Source organism: Drosophila elegans, unplaced genomic scaffold (assembly GCF_018152505.1).
Source record: "Drosophila elegans isolate 14027-0461.03 unplaced genomic scaffold, ASM1815250v1 contig_468, whole genome shotgun sequence".
Taxonomy (NCBI): Eukaryota; Metazoa; Arthropoda; class Insecta; order Diptera; family Drosophilidae; genus Drosophila; species Drosophila elegans.
This window is the reverse complement of record NW_024545855.1, coordinates 2,861,314-2,880,353: the sequence shown is the minus strand read 5'-3', so window position 1 is coordinate 2,880,353 and position 19,040 is coordinate 2,861,314. Positions and strand designations below refer to the sequence as shown.

The 19,040-nt window shown below is 43.8% G+C and overlaps 4 protein-coding genes across 12 annotated transcripts; 3 read left to right on the top strand and 1 right to left on the bottom strand.

Moving 5' to 3' along the window:
- Window positions 1–87: 87 nt before the first annotated feature.
- LOC108143859 (gastrula zinc finger protein XlCGF26.1) lies at window positions 88–2,194 on the top strand. 2 transcript variants are annotated; one of them, XM_017268422.2, is made up of 2 exons: window positions 88–305; window positions 375–2,194. In XM_017268422.2, exon 2 carries the CDS (start codon window positions 379–381, stop codon window positions 2,104–2,106), a length of 1,728 nt encoding a protein of 575 aa, XP_017123911.1. In that variant the 5' UTR covers window positions 88–305; window positions 375–378; the 3' UTR covers window positions 2,107–2,194. The 2 variants fall into 2 exon arrangements, with proteins under 2 accessions (XP_017123911.1, XP_017123910.1); XM_017268421.2 differs by having other exon boundaries at window positions 88–315.
- Window positions 2,195–2,461: 267 nt separating this feature from the next.
- On the bottom strand, window positions 2,462–8,923 carry LOC108143855 (protein phosphatase Slingshot). 5 transcript variants are annotated; one of them, XM_041708989.1, is made up of 8 exons: window positions 8,433–8,923; window positions 7,264–7,506; window positions 6,800–7,200; window positions 6,412–6,477; window positions 6,151–6,345; window positions 5,821–6,090; window positions 3,158–5,536; window positions 2,462–2,650 (listed from the first exon to the last, which is right to left on the bottom strand). In XM_041708989.1, exons 1-8 carry the CDS (start codon window positions 8,487–8,489, stop codon window positions 2,623–2,625), a joined length of 3,639 nt encoding a protein of 1,212 aa, XP_041564923.1. In that variant the 5' UTR covers window positions 8,490–8,923; the 3' UTR covers window positions 2,462–2,622. The 5 variants fall into 5 exon arrangements, with proteins under 5 accessions (XP_041564923.1, XP_017123906.2, XP_041564924.1 ...); XM_017268417.2 differs by having other exon boundaries at window positions 2,462–2,636; XM_041708990.1 differs by lacking the exon at window positions 8,433–8,923 and adding an exon at window positions 7,986–8,009 and having other exon boundaries at window positions 2,462–2,636.
- Window positions 8,924–9,586: 663 nt separating this feature from the next.
- LOC108144081 (nicotinamide/nicotinic acid mononucleotide adenylyltransferase 3) lies at window positions 9,587–12,269 on the top strand. 4 transcript variants are annotated; one of them, XM_017268731.2, is made up of 6 exons: window positions 9,587–9,832; window positions 9,913–10,319; window positions 10,371–10,472; window positions 10,531–10,682; window positions 11,276–11,549; window positions 12,127–12,269. In XM_017268731.2, exons 1-6 carry the CDS (start codon window positions 9,634–9,636, stop codon window positions 12,166–12,168), a joined length of 1,176 nt encoding a protein of 391 aa, XP_017124220.1. In that variant the 5' UTR covers window positions 9,587–9,633; the 3' UTR covers window positions 12,169–12,269. The 4 variants fall into 4 exon arrangements, 3 of the variants coding, with proteins under 3 accessions (XP_017124220.1, XP_017124221.1, XP_041564925.1); XR_001774346.2 differs by lacking the exon at window positions 12,127–12,269 and adding an exon at window positions 10,869–11,038 and having other exon boundaries at window positions 9,594–9,832; window positions 11,276–11,382; XM_017268732.2 differs by lacking the exons at window positions 11,276–11,549; window positions 12,127–12,269 and adding an exon at window positions 10,869–11,226 and having other exon boundaries at window positions 9,594–9,832.
- A 105-nt stretch (window positions 12,270–12,374) lies between these two features.
- LOC108144080 lies at window positions 12,375–15,339 on the top strand. Its single transcript, XM_017268730.2, has 5 exons — window positions 12,375–13,158; window positions 13,604–13,713; window positions 13,770–13,910; window positions 13,972–14,178; window positions 14,804–15,339. The coding sequence occupies exons 1-5, from the start codon at window positions 12,512–12,514 to the stop codon at window positions 15,280–15,282; spliced, it is 1,584 nt and encodes a 527-aa protein (XP_017124219.1). The 5' UTR covers window positions 12,375–12,511; the 3' UTR covers window positions 15,283–15,339.
- Window positions 15,340–19,040: the final 3,701 nt, after the last annotated feature.

Here is a 19,040-nt window from a genome sequence, read left to right as displayed (position 1 = left end):
CGTAATGTCATTGTAACATAGTATAGTGATGACCCTAACATCGATAGTGTTTTTAGCAAGGTGCACAGCAGTATCGGTATCATCTCCGATTTTACCCATCTCTTTAGCAACGAGGATTTAAGCTTAGATGGTTAAACGATCTCAGTATATTGAGACTTAAATCTGAATATATATATATATATATTTAAAAGTTGCCATTCCATATTGGAGTTTCGACTGGATTGAAGATCATCACACAAAAGACTAAAATTTGCATGGCGATATCCACAGTCTAGAGTCTTTTAACTGGAAATTACATTACACACGTAAACAATCGTGAGAAATTTAATTTTTAATAAACTTTGTATTAACTACATTATTGTTCAACTTTTCAGAGCGATGGTGCCCTCAATATGCCGTGCTTGCCTGGGGACTTCCGAAAAAATGGTCGATATTTTTGAAGGGACGCAAGAACCAGCTGTTTCCATTGCGAAAATGATTTCCGAATGCACCGGCTTTACGGTTGAAAAAGGGGATCAATACCCAAACGCCGTCTGTCCTTCCTGTCTGCAGAATGCGAAGAATGCTTTCGAAATAAAGCAAACTTATGAAAGAAGCTATCAGTTCTTCTGTCAGTTAAAGGAGTCAGAACTGAAGATCGGTGAGATAGAAAACGTTGTACCGAACGATGAGAATCACGTTGAAAATGATTTACAATTAGAAGATTATGATGATAATGACGATGATGAAAATTATGAGCCTAGTTATGATGATAGTGACGATAAAAGCAGCGATCATAAATGCTCTCAGTGTCCAAAGACTTTTGTATCGAAATCAAAACTTCAATTACATTTAAGAACGCATTTAGATGAAGGACCGTTAAAATGTTCCCTCTGCTCAAAAACTTTCCACCGAATTTCATATCTTCAGAAACACTTGAAATACCATGGGGAACGGCCGTTCAAGTGTTCCCACTGCCCAAAGACCTTTGTCGAAAATGGAGCTCTTCTGAAACACTTACGAATTACCACAGGAAAGCGGTCGTTCAAATGCTCCTACTGCTCGAAATCTTATATTCAAAATTCAAGTCTGCTGCAACACTTAAGAACTCACACAGGAGAACGACCGTTTAAGTGTGCCCACTGTCCAAAGTCATTTGCACTGGAACAAAGTCGAAAAAAACACTTGCGAATGCACACTGGAGAAAGGCCTTTTAAGTGCACCTACTGTTCATCGGCTTTCACACAGAAACAACATCTAGAAAAGCACTTGCGGATCCACACAAGGAAACAACCGTTTAAGTGTTCCCACTGCCCAAAGACATTCGTACTGCATCGAGAATTTAACGAACATAAAGTAATTCATAAGGGAGAACGAAGGTTCAAGTGTACCCAATGCCCAAAGACTTTTACAAGAAATGTACTTTTAGAGATACACTTGCGATCCCACACAGGAGAAAGACCCTATAAGTGTTCCCACTGTTTAAAGACTTTTAAAGCGGCGAAAGTTCTTCGCGAACACTTGCTTGTCCATAGTGCGGAGCGACCATTCAAGTGTTCTCAATGCTCCAGGACTTTCAAACTTAGGTCAGTTCTTCGAACACATATGAAGCTGCACTCTGGAGTACGACCATTTATGTGTACCTTCTGCCCAAAGACCTATATTTCAAATGCAACTCTTCAGTTTCATTTGCGAACCCACACTGGAGAACGACCATTCAAGTGTACCCTCTGCCCGAAGTCTTTTATCCAGAAATCAAATCTGCATCGTCACTTGCAGATTCACTCAGAAGAACGACCATTCAAGTGTTCCCACTGCTCCATGGCATTTAAGGCGAAGAACGTTCTTAACGTTCACTTGAAAACTCACACAGGAGATCGACCTTTCAAGTGTACCGAGTGCCCAAAGACTTTTATTTTGAGTTTAGGACTTGAAGATCATTTGCGTACTCACACAGGAGATCGACCTTTTAAGTGTACACACTGTTCAAAGTCTTATAACACCAATTCAATTCTTAAGAGACATTTGCGGATACACAGGGAAAAACGATACGACTGTAGTCACTGTTTAAAGTATTTCAAAGTTAAATCATCGCTTGAACGACACTTGCGAACTCACAAATCTTAAATCACACTTGCACATCTCATGATCTTTTTTTGTACTTGTCATAATGAAAATTCTGCCTTTCAGAAAATAAAGATTAAGTTGTACCGAATAGAGACACTAATGAATTACTTATTACTTTAAACGTTGAAAGTTTAGTCTGTAAAATGAACTAATTGATCACAATTGTTATGATATTATGAATTGATCTCTCTGGAAATCTTTCCAGACCCATAAGACGCTAGTTATTGTTTTTATTACCCATGTTTAAATTGACATAGTATTTAATACAATTTATGAACTTTATTTACTTGCTGCTTAAAATGTTGAAAGTTTTATTTAAAATGGCTGATTTCCACAGTAAAAAGAGATTGCACTGTAAATTGGAATACACATTTTTATTTATAAATATACGGTCTGATAAATAGCAAAAAATACAAGTGTTCAAGGTGGGGGCTTTTGAGCTGCGCCTTCAACCGGGGTGAGCTCCATGTGTACTTCACTTCTTGTACTCCGCCCAAGAGTAGCGGAAGGAGCGGATCATGTGAATAAGGCTGCAAATACAAATCTGGTAAAAATGAAGGGCAGTTTTTCTCGGGGCGAACACAAGGACGGCACAGAAACAGAGACAATCACCAGAGACAATGACGTATATACAATAAATCGTTTATTCGTAGGCAGTTCTTGCATAATATAAAATAAATATGTATACAGTTACAAGTAATTAAAAAGTACAAATACAGTTTCATTTCCATAGGTTGTTTTGTTTGCCCTCTCTTGTCATCTCAAATAGTTCCATTCACACGTTGCAGACACAAGATCTTTACAAGCTTTTATGGACGCCTCACAAAACAAGACAACAAACACAAGGCATGAGGGGATGTGTGTGGTGGGTGTAGGTGTTTGATTGTTGGACAAATAACACAAAATGGGCATAAGCTGGCGAATATATAAATACGTAAAGCGGGCGAGAGATTGTGAGGATGATCCTTAGTGGCTACGGGGGTATGGTATGGATTGCAAGATGCAAGTGGCATGTGAATGTTGCAGGTTAAGCAGAGCGTGTGGCCTTTACATGGTGTTGTAGGCGGCGGTGTTGAAGCCTGTCTTGGGTGCACTTAGCCTGCTCAGCGGATGCGTCTTTCCATGCTGCGGCAGCCTCCGGATTTGCACCTGCTGCTGCTGCTCCTGCTGTTGCTGGTGCTGCTGATGGTGGTGTTGCATGTTGCTGCTGTGACTGTGACTGTGACGGGCGGGCGCAGGCGGCGGACGACTGTCGCTGTAGTCATGCGTCGAACGGTTCGACAACGATCTGTCGTAGTAGGAGCGCGGGCGTTGCTTGAAGCTAGTACTGCTGGTGGTGATGGTGGTGGTACTGCAGGCGTGGCTCATGTTGCTGGCGGTTGGCAGTGGGGCGCAGGCGACTGTGGGCGGGGCGGCCGCCTGGCTACTGCAGGAAGTAGTGGTTTGATATTTATGCACTAGACCTTTTACATTACGATCACAATTTTCGCTTACGCTGGAATCGGACGAGTTGGAGGCGGAGGAGTTGGAGTTCGAGGCGGTGGACACATGGTTGGCATGCTGCGCCACCGGCGACGATGGCAGTGATTGGTGGCTGGTCGTCTTCTTGCTGGGATTAGCTGAGCTTGCTGCCGCCACTGCCGCACTTCCGGCTGCCACAATTGCTGAACTGCTGCTGGATCCACCGCCTCCTCCTCCTGTACCCGCTCCCACTCCCACCACACCTGCTTTGGCTTCGAAATTCTGCTTGAGTATTTGCACATTGCCCGAGATGCGCTGCTGATCGTCGGCCAGCGCTTGACCCTGGACACGCAGCACCACCGCCGCATCCTGATCGCCAGTGGCTAGTGTGGTGTTCTTGTTCTCGATGTCGCTGGTGTGCATCAGCTCCTCGCTATTGCAGCGCAGCGGTTGCCTCTGCCGCGGACTGTGCGCCGACGAGGCGCTCCGGTAGAGACTCGGACACCGCTTCTGACCAGCAGCATCCACCGCCTCGAGTAGCAGCTCCTGGCTGTCCTCCTGGCAGCGCTTCTTCAGAGCCGCCGTGCTCTCCTCTAGCTTCTGCTTGGTGCGCTTCACGGTGCCCTCGCCAACTCCAACTGATGGTTCCGGTAGAGCGGGAGGTTCTCCATCAATCACATTGTAATTGCCGCCCCGCTTCAAGTCTTGTATGACGCCCTCGAAAATGGCCGTGTTGTTGCGGTTGCTGTCGTAGTACGAACTTAATCCGGTCCTCTGGGGCAGACTGCTCCGGTTGTCGCCCGATCCCCAACTGGCGTGCCGCGAGGGAAGCTCCCGTGGCCGAGTGACTCGAGGTCGCAGCAGGATGGCGCTTGATTGCTGGGGCTTGGGATCCAGGATTATGCCGCCACTGGGACCAAACGACTCCGTCCAGGAGTGCGTCTTGCGCCGCTGACGCTTCTCGCCCTCCTCCTTGGCAAATACACTGTCCACCTGCGAGGAGAACACATCCGAGGAGCTGGAATCCCGTCGCGGCTGATTGTTTCCACTGCCGCTGCTACTTCCACCTCCACTGCCTATTAAATGAGATGTCTGCGTGACCAGCTTGGTCAGCGAGGTCCAGACAGGCTGGTGTTGTTGTGGCAGCTGGTCCGCCCGGTGCGCCTCGAGATCGTGAATCCGCGTCCGCACTGACAGAGGCGTGTGCTTTTGGATGTGCAGCACCTGGTTCTGGGTGACGCTGTAGTTCTCCCCATTGCTGCCCGGAAAGCGCATGTTCTTGGGCTCCTCGGCCACGCTGCGCTCCGGCGTCAGGTTCTCCATGGACTGGCTCTGCTGCTTGGTGACCACCGCTGTCTGGGTTTTGGGCGAGGTGCTGCTGGAGCGCCGGACCAAGCGGCGCTGAGACTTCTGGGCAATGGAGCGCCGATGCAGGCGCGAACCATCCTGCCCCTCATCCTCGCCGTCGGGCGTAACGACCGCTTCGCCGGTGGACTTGGATTTGGCCTGGTTTAGCGCCTGGATCAGTGGAGTGGGCTCGCTGCCGGGCAGCAGACGCGCGTCCTTTGTGCTTTTCAAGTTTGTCTCGCTCTTGCTGCGCTGCAGCTTCTCCTTGTTTTTCATGGCGTCCAGCATGCCGCTGTATGTCTCCAGCTGGTTAAGGAAGTTCTTGTTGGGCTTGATGCAACTGCGTCGCTTTTTCACGTGCTCCAGCGCCTGCTGAAACTCCCACTTGTAGGCCTTCATCGCGTACGCGATAACCACTGATGCGGATCGGCTTACGCCCATTTTGCAGTGCACCAGAACCTTGGAGCCCTCGGCCTTCGCCCGCGAAATGTAGCGGAACGTGTCGTCCCAATACTTGAGCAGATTCGTCTTCTCGTCGTCGTACACGCGCACGTTGAAATACTCGAAGATGCCCGGAAAGAAGTTGTCGATCTCCCGCGTCACGTTTAGGATGTGGCGAACACTGAAATCATTAAAGGAAAGAGTCAGTTCTGGAACTTTGAAAAAGGTTAACGTTAAACAAGACAGAGTGAAGTTAGTGAAAGAGAAGTCGTAAGACATCAATACAACTTAGAATTATAAAACAGTTCAAATATTCAATGTCTAAATTTAAATGTTTTTAGTTTGAGTGATTTAAAAATAGTTAGTTAAAGTTGCTTTAGATATATTTCTAAGTCATAAACGGTTTGATATAAATCAAACCAAGACACTTCTTCGCAACCATCAGAAACTATATATAAAGCATACCCATTTTTCTGCAGCTCCTCCAGGTTACTGGCGTTCCACTCGGAGCCCAAATAGACGTGCTCGAATATCTTGGTGGGTGCATCCATTTGGCCCAGAATAACGAGCATTTCGGCGTCGATGAACGACTTGTACTCGCCCAAATCCATGTCCAGTATCTCCTCGAGACGTCCGCGTATATACTTGGAGGTGACCTCGTCCAGGTCCACCGACATCATGATGGCCTTTAGCTTCATCTTAATGACACTTTCGGTTTCCTCCTTTTCGGGGGGTCTGCCAATAGACAATAGAAGGCATTAAACATTAATACATTTATTTTGATCGAACGCTTACTTGTTTCGTATGGCATCAGGCGAAGGGGGTCGGCGACTCTCGAGCGCGTCCATGGCGTTCCACTCGTTCAGACAGGATTGGTCCGACTCAATGCGCTTCTCATAGCTAGATAGCCAGTCGTGGGAGGGACCGCTGGCGTAGAAGTTGTTCTCACGAGCCTTCTTCGACACTTTGTGCAACGTCTGCAGCGCGGACCTGTGGATAAAGAAAAGGGGTTTAAATTGTGACTCGAGAGAGCTGAAACTGGCTAACAACACCTACCACATGGCCTGAACTGAGACCGGCTTGAAGATGTGCGTCTTTTCGAAAACTTTGACGCTAAACCCACTGTAAAGATATATAATAATCAGTCAAAGAGGATCAATTAATACCTATTTTCAATATATGATTGATTTTATTTGCTGATCTACCTAACAACATATATTCAAAGTGTTTACCAGTTCAATCTCGTATTGCTAGATTATCATTATTAAATTTCAGACAAATGTGAAAATATGCACTACTTATTCACCTTTCGAAAATAGATTCTTTAGAATTTTTACATCTTTAGAACAAAATTATAATTTGTTTTAGATCTGTTTACCCAAAAGATTACCCTGTTCTCTTGACAATTTGCGGTTTCTTATCCTAAACAAAAGTCTGGTCTTACCCATCGCCATCCAGGTGAATTGTGGTGTCCGCCAGGATGGGCACCACCAGCCCAATGGTGGTCCGCTCATTGCAGTCGATGCCCAGCAGGCAGGACTCCTCCATTCCCGAGGTATTCTTGTTGTCGCCGGCCGCCGTCGTCGTGTTCTCCTTGTCCGCTGATCTATCACATTTGCTGCTGGTCTCCGTGGCGGTCTGCTCGACGGACAACTGGCGTTGGGTGGTGACCGCCGCGGAGGAGGAGGACGACAAAGTGGTGCCCGCTGAGCCAGCCACTTTGGCCGAGTTGTGCCGCATGATGCGGTGGCGCCGACGTTCGCTGGTGGCGTTCCGACAGCAGCTGCGGGAGGCGATCACCAGGTAGCGCGTGCGGTTGGACCGCTGCGACTCCAACTTGACAGCCTATTTTATGGGGTAAAAAGATGTTAAGAAAGCTAAGCACTCTCAAATCTCATTGATACTTACCATCTTCAGCGTGTCCTCGCGCTGCAGGAGGAAGAACATGGACTGAAGGTGGAGCTGGATATCCGAGTTGGTGCTCTGCGTGCTGTTGCTGGAGCGGGTGGAGTCGGTGCTCAGGCGGCGCTCGCTCTGCGTCTGGGGCGGGATGTCCTTGAGGTCCAGGACCAGGGCGGTGCCCTTGCAGGCGAGGAAGCACTCGCTGCGATTTGCCTTGCTATTGCCGTCGTCGTCCTCGGCTTCGCCATCCTGTTGCGTAGAAAAGAGAGTAAGGTTTAATAGATGTCCATATGGAGATAATTCTGATGCACCTCACCCAGCGAGGCATATTTAACAGATTATCATGGGGCCAAAAACAAGCTCGCATGCTGAATGACTTTACAAAGGGGCAGATATTTGCTCGATTAATGTCTGATTATTGCCTGAATTAAAATTCCAAGGGCATCACACACTGGCAGAAATAAAAGCAGTATCTTAACAAAACTCATTGGGCTAATATATAGGAATTTATATATGAATTTAACTAATTTGATTACTCAGAATGGTCGAATAATATACAGTTACATTAATAAAAAGCTTTTCTATTCAGATCCCAAAATTTGATTTAAATATTAAACACATTTTTTTAGAGTTCTTAACTTCTTGTTTTTACAAAAAGCTTTTGGGTTCAGATCCCACTGTTTGTTTTTAGCTATATATTTGCCACCTTAATATTTTTGTTGCCTTACGATCTTCATATCGTGTACATTTTTCTCTCTGTGCAGGCGGACGTCAAGGTCTCGCGAACTATTTTTGGGCGGTGGGGCGGCGAAGAAAACAAAAACAAGCGGAAAGCGACAAAAACGACAAATAAGGCAATGCAAAAATCTGTTGAAAAATATAGACGTCGCGACGTCTGCGGATTTGCTTGGGTTACACCAAAAGCAGCGCCGATGACGAACGATGCCGCCCGCCCACACGCGAAAACGAAAACCACGAAAACGTAAGCAACAAGCTCGCGGATAAACATTGGCTATTGGTCATTACGATAAGGAGAGCACACAAAGGATCATGGCCAAAATCAGAACACGCACGAAGGAGAGCCTTTCCTTAATTGGCCCGCTCTCTTTTTGGAGAGAGCTGGGGTGACCAAAACAAAGCAGACACGCGAGAGTGAGAGCGGGGGAGACTCTCACCGAATTCGAGCAGGAGCCAGTTACACTGGGAGAGCGCTGCACCGTCACCAGCGCCATTTGTTGTTGCCGTTGCCGTCGCCGTCGCCGCCACTCCTCCTCCTCCTCCGCCTGCTCCTCCCCCTCGTGATCCACCTGGAGAAGACGATGGTGATGCTGCCGCAGCGATGTCCTTTCCAATTCTTTCCTGCTTTTGGCTTTATTTCCGTCGCCGCCGCGAGAGAGACGGAAATTGTGTGTGTGTGCGAGTTGTGGGTTAGGGCTACAAATGCATTTTCTTGTCGCTGCCTGCTGGCCGTTGTTTTTGCACTCGGCTCCGCGCCCTCGTCCTTCGATCCACCGTAATTACGTTTTCGCTGGTCTCTCGCCAGGCGGTTCTCTCTAAAAAAACAGCGTGTCCTTACAATTGACAGACACACACAACGCTGCTAAATGGTAAATAGACTACACGAAATTTTCTTAAAAGAAAGACAGTGAGGACGCCATTTCTAATCGATTACACTAGTATCGCCAGGCAATCGTTCTGACAGGGCTGCGCAACTATCGATGACAAGGTATCCAGTGGTAATTAAAAAAATTCTCGTCCTCAGATATTATTGGAAGGTGGGTAGTTTAACATTTAAAAAATTTGGACTTGGAAATAATATATAATTTTAATACATTTTTAAACCAAAATTTACATTTTGTACACATTATTTAAGACCTAAAATTTTAGACTTATATATTTCAGAAGTATTAATGATAATCTTATTAAACGGTGATAAAAATAAAATTGTTAGATGTTTTAAGTTATTTAGTGTTGAGAAATATGTTGAGCTTTTAATCAATTTAACCTATGAACATTGTTATTCTTTTAAATATTATTTTAAAACTTTAACATAAGATATAAGGCCTTTAAGAACTAAATTATTAATTAAATAATCAAATATTTATCAATTCATGAACATATCAGTCCAGCTTTTAATGCCACAACTAATCAAAGACTTTTACTTTTTGTTAAGCTTTTAAATGTTATTTTAACATTTTAATGAAAGAAATATTGATTTAAGAAGTATATAATTGATTAAATAATCGTTTTATGTTCCAAACTTTTAATTTTAAAAAAATTACGTCTGGTAATCGATAGATGCTGTAATCGAATGGACGTCAGTGTCGACAACCCTCACAGCTGTGTAGTGTTGAAAAAGCTCAATTCCTCGAACAGATGTTTGCAAAAATCAGCTGGCCAAACAACAACATAACAAGCGAATGCTTAAGGCTGTGGATTCGAATCTCGAAAACTCGTCCAAAATCCAAGAAGATGTCGGCTTTTATAGAGGAAACCAAGAGCCTGCTGCCGCGGATAGCCTTCATAGCCTGCGGATGCTTTAGTCCGCCCACGCCCATGCATCTGCGAATGTTTGGTGAGTCAACTGAAACTGGATGGTGAAATTCCCCGGTATATAATCGATACAATTACGACGCCGCATGTTTGTGCCCACAGAGATAGCCAAGGATCACTTCGAGATGCAGGGCACCCACAGAGTGGTAGGTGGCATTATCTCGCCCACACACGATTCGTACGGCAAGAAGGACCTGGCCTCCGCCTTGGACCGATGCGCCATGGTGAAGCTGGCCACGCAGAGCTCCAACTGGATCCGGCTGTCTGATTGGGAGGTGCATCAGACCAAGTGGATGCGCACGCAGGCGGTGCTGCAGCACCACCAGAACTACATCAACAACCACATCAATTCTGGCGGAGCAGGCGGCAATGACGAGGCAGACACTCACCTGGCCGGATGGCTGCCACGGGGGCTACACGGCAGCCGGGATCCGGTGCACCTGAAGCTCCTGTGCGGCGCCGATCTGCTGGAGTCCTTCGCTGTGCCAGGCCTGTGGGCGGAAGCTGATGTAAGTCTTGGTTTCTTTTATAGGATCTTGTTTTAATATGCTTTCCCGCAGATTGAGGACATTGTGGCCAATCACGGCCTGGTGGTCATCACTCGCGCTGGCTCAAACCCTGGAAAATTCATCTTTGACTCCGACATACTGACCAAATATCAGGTAAGAGTGAAACTCCCTACTAAATGATTCCTGTTTAATGTTCTTTTGTATATTACAGAACAACATTACGCTTATTACCAACTGGGTGCCCAATGAAGTGAGCTCCACTTTAATCCGGCGACTCTTGGGACGCGGTCAGTCGGTTAAATATCTTATTGACGATTTGGTGCTGGAGTACATCAAGCGCAAGCGCTTGTTTAACGTTAAATCGTAGGTGGATTTCCTATTACATTCCTTGTTACCTTCCCGCATGCCCATTTACATTCCACCACCTTCAAATCGATACGTACACTGAATAAGACGCCACCTTGGTACATTTCACCTATCAGAGATAATACTTGATGTGCACCATCAGCAGCTTTTTGTATTGTTTAACCTTTGTGTCTCAAACTGCAGGCAGGATGCACCGGCTCCGCCCGAATGCGACTCCTGACGCGTTTTGCACCCGAAAGAGAAGCCCTCGTCGCCCACTCGCAGCCCAAGCCACCACCAGCACCACCTCTATTTGCACCACTTGCCCCACGACCAAATCCAACCGCTTTTTGAGTGGCGTCTCTTCATGGAGCGTGAGTCAGCCATAGCAGATCAGAGTTCAAGTTCCTATTTTGCGATGATTCCTTTAATGCATGCCTATCTTTGCCCTTGTAAATACCCTTGCTTAGACTAGTTATCGATATTCTGGTGGTCAGTGTGCGTATCATTTACCCACTTTCAATTGTTGCCAAAATGTAATCCTATTAAACAGTAACCTTAACTTTGTTGCTATTGTACTGACCATGCCCTCCTAACCACGTGGATTTTAGTAAGTATATAACGGATGCAGTGCGTCCCACCCATTTGCTCTTTAACCACGCCTTTACGGACAACAACAAGAACGCGAGCAGTTACCCCATCATAGGAGACCAGCTGGAGCAGGATATGGACGAGTCGGACACTCCCAGTCCGCATTTGCAGCACACGGCCACGTCGCGCGTCTTCTGCTGCGGAGAAGGCACCGTGAGAGGCTCCAAGCTGCTGCGATCCGGTCCGGGACAGGCGGTGCAGGTCATCACCACACAGGCGGACGAGAAAGATGAGGTGGGTATTGCTGTGTAGTGAGCCCTTTTTATTTCTTTCAAAAATATAATGCTTTCTAAAAAGTTAAATTGTCAAGAATTGTATGAGTAACATTGATTTGAAATATGGCTTAAAATGAAAATAAATATTTTAGAGAGCTGGATAAAACGTATATCATCTTTTATCTTTTTTAAAATATATATATATGTATATATTAAATGTTTTGAAAATATAAATTTTCAAGAAATATGGAATGTCTTTGTGGAAATATGGTTTAATTAATGGTTTAGTGAATCAAATTAAATTATATTCAAAGTGTTTTTTAAATGCTGGATATTGCTTTTTACTTAACTGCTTACTGGAAAAATAGATTTTCAAGATATTAATGAGTATATTGGAATTAATAAGGTTACAGCATCTAAATTAAATGGAAATAGGATTTCTTAATCTAGTTTTTAAGTTAACAAACCAAGCAATATAAAACTTAAGGACCTATTCCATAGATCCAGAAACGCACTGCTAGCTTTAAATAATAATAATAATGTCTTATAGCTATGATTGCTGCCTAGATCATACTAATAGTTTATTCTAATTTCAGAGCCAAGCAAAGAAGCAGAAGATTTCCCAAGTGCAACTTTAGGAACCTTAGAGAGGACGAATCTCAGACGGATTGATGCAAGAGCGCTGGAAGCTATTTGTTGATACTATATGTGCGTGTTAAATAAAGACGTTCGTTACCGAGTTGAGCTGAGCTGCCCCTGACTTTGTGGGTCGCTCCACGGAGAAGCGGAGGGATTGGAGGCATTGAACTTCAGGCAAAGTGGTGCATTGACATTGCAGAAGTTGCAGGGCTTCCCTGTGAGGTTTCCGATGTCAGAACTTGTTGATGGTGGAAGGTTTGCCACTCAAGAGCGCCACCATTAGTTTTGGCTTAGAGGGACAGTTGCAGTTGCTTGCTTCCCTTGTCCGAGATCACATCGCCAATGTTCTTCTTCCGTCGCCAGAATGCCAAGCCCGCGCCACGCCCCTCGCGTGCCCCCTCCTTTGCACTGCCCAAGCGGCGTCCGCCTGTCCAGCTGACGCCCTCGCATCAGCACGACCAGCTGCCCTTCCTGCGGAGATCCCGCTTCAGTGCCCTGCCCCATTTCCGGGCCTACGAGGACGAGCCGGAGAACCTGACGCTCTTCATCGCCATCCTGTATGTCGTGGATCTGTTTGGAATCTTCCCGTTTGTCACACTGCCCGCTTTGCTGGTGAAGCTGGGCTACTTCGGCGTGCTGCTGGTGCTGTCCATCATCTTCCTGCAGATCTACACCTCCTTCCTGCTCTCCCAGTGCTGGACCATGGCCGAGCTGCTTGATCCGTCCATTCAGCAGAAGCGCAACTATCCGTATGCCGCACTGGCGGAGCTGGCCTACGGTCCGTACATGAGTCTGCTGGTCTCGGTGCTCCTCGACCTCAGCATCTTCGCCATGGCGGTGCCCAGTGTGGTCATGGCCGCCGAAAATCTGGAGGGCGTCGTGCTGCGCATGAGCGCTGGCCACTACAACTTCTCCTACTGCTACTGGGCCATCATCGTCGGGCTGGTCATTTGTCCGCTCATGTGGCTGGGAAGCCCGAAGCACATGCGGTAAGACAAGGTTTCCCTCTAAGCGGTTCACTTCACAATAATAATATAAAATTTGCGGGAAAATATGTAGGAAAAGTAATATGATTAAAAAGGAGCATTTTCAGTCAACAAATGTGATATTAATGCTACAAGCAATCCAATTAAATAAACATATAAATATCATTTAAACCGAACGTTTAACATTAGAGATATTTACTTTGGTAGTTTTTTTTATAATACAGTGGTTTATTGAAAGTGTGTTTCAGCATAGAACATTTAGGTAACTATATAGGCTACACATATAAATACCGATTGACGCCAAACTTCGGAACTTACAGGTGATAAAACATGAGTTAGTATGCGACTTTATGCTCAGGAGCATGCAAATATCATGTGCCTACAAAATTGAATAATGTCCTTAACTTAACTTCATTTTGGAAACTTTAATTCATTTTGATTATCATAGCGGTCTGGCCATCATAGCAGTTTGTGTGATGATCGTTATTGTGGCGCTGCTGTGGTTCTGCCTCTTTGCAGCGCCAGCGATTGGAGCCCCCTTCGATGGCATTTCCTTGGGTGGGTACCGTAGATCTGTGCCATCGTTCAGGAACTATAATGCCTGTTATCCACAGAACTGCCTGGCTTCCTCACCGTTCTCAACAGCTACAGCATACTGGCCTTCCAGTTCGACATCCATCCCGTCCTGCTGACGCTTCAGATCGACATGAAGCACAAATCGCAGGTGTCGTGGGCTGCCCTCATCGGAATCGCCAGTGAGTATTGTTGATTTAATCAGATTTTGAGTGGAAAATAATTTAGATACTTATATTAAAGTAACCTGCAGCGTGGCCATCTTTGGCTCCATAATCGCCGCCTACAAGTTCGGTTCGATGATAGCGGACAACCTGCTGCAATCGTTGCCCACCAGCGTGCCCTTCTATGTGATGCTGATCCTGATGGCCCTGCAGCTCTGCTTTTCAGTCACGGTGGCCAGCTCGGCCATGTTCCTCCAGATCGAGAACTTCTTCAAGCTGCCGGAGTGTAAGTTCATATTTGGCTAACATGCCAATAATGTTTTTACTTTCTTTAAATATTATTGGATTTATCTGAACATTTTATTACAATTATAACCATATTAAACTTAAATACATTGGTTTTAATTTATTTATATATTAAATAATTGAATTCAATGTTTATAGTTTTTTATTTTAAGATCTTATTTTTACTTTAATATTTATCGTTTTCAATTTAATTTCCAGTTACCTTTTTAATTCCATTTTTTTTATCAGCCTTAATTATCATTTTAGTCAAACTATAAAACCAATAAATAAATATTTAATCATATATAAAAGCTGATTAGATATTTTAGTTAAGATGGTTTAAAAATAGGGTTTTTACATAATCTTTATTTGCTAACATTATGTTGGCAAATAAAATCTTATGTACTCATGATCGACTAAATATAAATTAATAATTATGACAACTTATAAATTTCGGCAAGTTTGGTTAATGATATATGAACTATTAATTATGAGTTTCTTTCCGATGAAACAGTCTCTTGATGAGTTCCGTCATAATGTTTTGGCCACATTAATCTAAGTCAACGTTAGGTTTTAAGTAAGTCATTTTCCGATCCTCAAGAGAGTTTTATTTTCCTCCTTTTCAGCGCTCTCATTTAAGCGCATGCTGATCCGGTCCTTTGTGCTGGCCTTGGAGGTCCTTGTGGCGGAGTTTGTGCCCAGTTTCGATGCTCTGATGGATGTGGTGGGTGGTACCATAACCGGACCGCTGGTTTTTATCCTGCCACCTCTGTTGTACCGTCGCATACGGCGGATGGAGCGAGTGCATCAGAGGATTGCGGCGGAGGCCAGTTACGGTAGTTTGCCGCTGGATTTGAATTATGACCCCGTTGACCTGGAGATGGAACCACTGCTGGCGACCTCGCCACCAATTTCCCCTCGCGGCTGCTGGCTGAGATTGGTGAGAGTCCTTCAGCGCTTGGAATGCGATGTTTCCTGCACCATGGCAGTGCTCATCTTTGGCCTGCTGGCCACCTTCCTGTCCACCTACCTGAATATATTCAACCTATCCGATCTGTTCACCAACAACTCGCCGTGCCTGAGCAATCTGACCAAGCACTTTTGAGTATTAGAGACTCAAAAACTCATCCAAGTTTGATTACCGTCCTTCAGTGCAGGGTTCAAAAACCTACGCCTGCTGTGGCTTCATATTTAATGCAATGCTTAAGGTGTTTTGTATAACACAAACTACAAATTTAATAAATCTATTATATTACACCAAGACACGCACGTTTCGAGTGTTGTTTTGAGTGGTTGTTTAATTAGTTAAGCTTTATTAAAACATCGCCAGAGTCGAAGCCAAAGCCGAAACTATTTGTCAGGGAATTGCACACGCGCAATCATTTATCATCTTTTTCGGTTGTGCCCAGTAAAAATGTTTGGCTTTTTGTTTGCCAAATTTATTTACCTTACCCATTCGGTACGCGTTGTGTTTGTGGTCGTTTGCTTTTGTTTTCGGTTAGTAGTTATTTGAGACAAGACTGAGAGCTTCTTCTCCAGCTGGAAAGTAAACAGGCTGATAACACCTTTCGCAGCCCTCTGCTTTTGTATCTTTGTATCTTTAGATCTATCTATTTGGGCAGAAATGGCTGAAATGCCGGAGCGGCTTAGCTCAGGGTTTAAATTTAAACACACGAAGAAGCGGAGATTCTGTTGGAAGATTCTTCGCCTGGTACGAAAATTTAATTTATTCCTCTGCTTACCGCCATGCATAGCTCTTTTTCTATTTGCGTATATTTCTATATAATATACGTAATATGTTGCCATACGAATTTTTCCCGGCATACGATTCATTTCCGTCTTCCATAATACGTTTTTAAGCGCGTTGGGCAGATGACTCAAGGTATTGTGTTGGCTGATAACCTCCCCGCATCCAATGCAAAAACCGCAACAACAACTCGAATTATTATTTATTTTTCTCCATTCTCGGTGATTATTTATTAAAATGAATACCCGCCAATGCGCCAATACCAATTGTTTGATAGGAACGGAACCCAATCCGTTGACGCGTCATCAGTCTGGCCACCTGTGGTTATGGATTTGGATGTGGATGTGGAAGTGGATGCTGGGATGATGCTTTTTATGGGCTCGTTATTTTCATCTTGGCCCTTTTCAATCTTAATAGCCAGGCCCAAAGGTACGCACTCAGCTTCAGCTTTTCGCCCTTTTAATTGCGACGAACTTACTTTACTTTACTACCTTTCGGTGTTTTCTGCGGCCCAAGTGGTTTATAGTACGTTTCTGGCGTTTTTATCTTTTGTTTGCCACATTTCAATATGCAGAAGGTCTCGTTTGGCACGAACTCAGTGTTTCGCGGATGATTCACGCTGGAGGCTAATACAAGTACTTGCCATACCACTCAGAGATGGATCCATGAAGTCGAAGCTGGAGTCAAAGTCGGAATCGGATGATGTTGCCAAGTGCAGCATAAGTCGTGCTAATTGATTATATCGCTGGCCCATTGACAAGCGTTTAGGTAGCTTGTAAATTTATTTATTTTGTCTCCATTAACAAATTAAACAAACATGCATAATTAATAGTTATTAAAAGGCTAGAATGGGAAGATTCAAATTATCGTGAAGACATTTATGTAAATAAATTATATGAGCTTTTAAATAAACGAAACCATTATACATGCAAAAGGAATTGGCTCAAAGCTTAAAGTTTAAACACCATATCTTACAACAATGAATAATATTGAATATAATTTGTACATACATTTTTTTAAAATAAATATAAATATATAATATTTAGAATTTAGAATGTCTTTTGTTAGGCTGTGATTTTGGCTGTGATTTCCCTTCTAACGCAGATCTTTGGATAATTTCCGGGTGATTAAACTACCATTGCGTATGCAAATTTGATTAAATAACAAAAATTGTAGAAACAGTGCATTAAAAATCCGAAAATTGTTGAATAACTTATACATAAATTAGATTTAGAATGGACTGCTGGTCGACAATTTTTCTGTAATTTCTCTTCTTTTGCAAATTTTTGGACAATTCCCGGCTGATTAAACAGCCAATGGGTATTGGCTATTGGCTGTTGGGTGCTTGGAACTCGACAGAGTGTCGCCTTTTCTACTTGAGGCGAAGAGTTGGAAGGGCCATTGCCAATTTGGCTTGGGGCTCATTCGACGGCTGTCAAAAACTGATTATACGGTGGCAATTTTCAAGTGGCCGGCACAAAGGCTTAACCCAGAATTTAATGATATTTAAATTGCAAGTTCCTTTGGCAAAAAAACGCCAAATTAGAAAAAAAAAACGAAAAGCCAAAACAGCACACACATTGTGCGGAGTACGCAACAAAAGGCAGCAGAGAGCTTTGGGCATAAAATTTCACTTTTCATTTCCTATTGACCCCGATTCCCTGGACGCACTTCTTTCTAATTTTTTTTCTCCTCGGCACCCGCACCCGCACCCGAACCCATAGCCAAACCCAAACTCAAACCCAATTCCTCTGAAGTGCCCGCAGTTCTTCGAGGTTTTCGCTCCGTACTCTTCTCCTAATCGAATTTCGGATCTGGCGTCCGATCGATCGAACTGTAACGTCTTTCAAATGGCCATTTAAGGTTACTTCTGGTTGCTTGTCTTCTGCATCAATTGAATACTCATTAGGCACACTCACACTTACAGATCGAAGATCGCAAATAAAAGTCCGCAGATTCGGTTTCTCGTGCCGAATGATGACTTTTTGATTTCGCCAAGAATCAGCACAAAGTGTTTTTCAAGTCTTTTTCGGGCTTTTTTCTGAGTTTACTTTTTAGTTTTCATATTTTTTTCAAATACTGCATTGTTTTGGATGTTGATTTGCCTATCAGCCGTAGCCCTGGGCAAATCTTTGTGGGCAGTGATGGAAAGAAGACCTATTTTTATACACAATTTATATTCATTTATATTTTCTATAATAATAAAAATAAAAAACTCCTTTGTTTTCTGTTTGACCAACATTTACAAGTAGGGAGCAAAATTAAACGCCAAACGAATTTTTAAATTAAAGTTTATATTACTTTTTATATAAGTATAACTTGAAACCTAATATTTTCCAACCTTTTTTTATACCTTCAATAACTTAAACTATTTTTCCTGGTTTTCTGTTTAGACAAAAACTTAAATGGCAAATTAAAACTCCAAAAGTATATTATTAAAACGCACAGGTAACTTGTTTTTCTGTTCTTTCACCATTAAACCTCTGAAAGATATAAGGTAAACAATTGAAATTAACATAAAACGCATTTTTACATAATAAATGAAATGAAATAATATGCTAAGGCGTTAATAATATTGTTTATAAATAAATCGATGACGCTATGAATGATTAACTCTTAGACAATACAAATTGTTTGCTAATAGACATGGCCAGCGTAAACGTAGACGTTGGATTTGATGGGGCTACAGAGACGAGTTTATCTAGGGGCTAGAGATTCACATCGCTTTATTCACATAAATTATAATATTTGGCGAGCACAAAAACGTGAGCCATAACAAAAATAAAAAAAAAAACAGCTACAACAGCAACTACAAGTCGAGACTCGATAATAAGCAAATAAATTATAATTATACACAAGTTCAATAAATGTACAGCCAAGGACGTTGAAGGCCATTCAACGAGTGTTTTGGTGTTTTGGGGGTTGTACGGAACCGATGAATCCGATGACCCATCCAATCCACTGAATCCACTGGAGGTGGCGACTCCTCCGCCCCCCAGACTCCACTCATCAGCCACCTGCTCCTCCGCCGGAGCTTCATCTTCATCTTCCTCCTCAAGCTCATCGACATGCTAATCAAGCCGCACAAGCATTAAGTCAGATTGATGCTGGCCCAT

Excerpts from the sequence above, each read along its gene's own strand:
- LOC108143859 (XM_017268422.2), top strand. The coding sequence starts at position 379 with ATGGTGCCCTCAATATGCCGTGCTTGCCTGGGGACTTCCGAAAAAATG.
- LOC108143855 (XM_017268417.2), bottom strand. The coding sequence starts at position 8,489 with ATGGCGCTGGTGACGGTGCAGCGCTCTCCCAGTGTAACTGGCTCCTGC. Across the intron at positions 7,507-8,432 it reads CTGGCTCCTGCTCGAATTCG|GATGGCGAAGCCGAGGACGA; the intron begins GTGAGAGTCTCC and ends TCTACGCAACAG. Across the intron at positions 6,091-6,150 it reads CCTGATGCCATACGAAACAA|ACCCCCCGAAAAGGAGGAAA; the intron begins GTAAGCGTTCGA and ends GTCTATTGGCAG.
- LOC108144081 (XM_017268731.2), top strand. The coding sequence starts at position 9,634 with ATGTTTGCAAAAATCAGCTGGCCAAACAACAACATAACAAGCGAATGC. Across the intron at positions 10,473-10,530 it reads ACATACTGACCAAATATCAG|AACAACATTACGCTTATTAC; the intron begins GTAAGAGTGAAA and ends TGTATATTACAG. Across the intron at positions 10,683-11,275 it reads CGCTTGTTTAACGTTAAATC|TAAGTATATAACGGATGCAG; the intron begins GTAGGTGGATTT and ends CGTGGATTTTAG.
- LOC108144080 (XM_017268730.2), top strand. The coding sequence starts at position 12,512 with ATGTTCTTCTTCCGTCGCCAGAATGCCAAGCCCGCGCCACGCCCCTCG. Across the intron at positions 13,714-13,769 it reads CTTCGATGGCATTTCCTTGG|AACTGCCTGGCTTCCTCACC; the intron begins GTGGGTACCGTA and ends TGTTATCCACAG. Across the intron at positions 14,179-14,803 it reads CTTCTTCAAGCTGCCGGAGT|CGCTCTCATTTAAGCGCATG; the intron begins GTAAGTTCATAT and ends CCTCCTTTTCAG.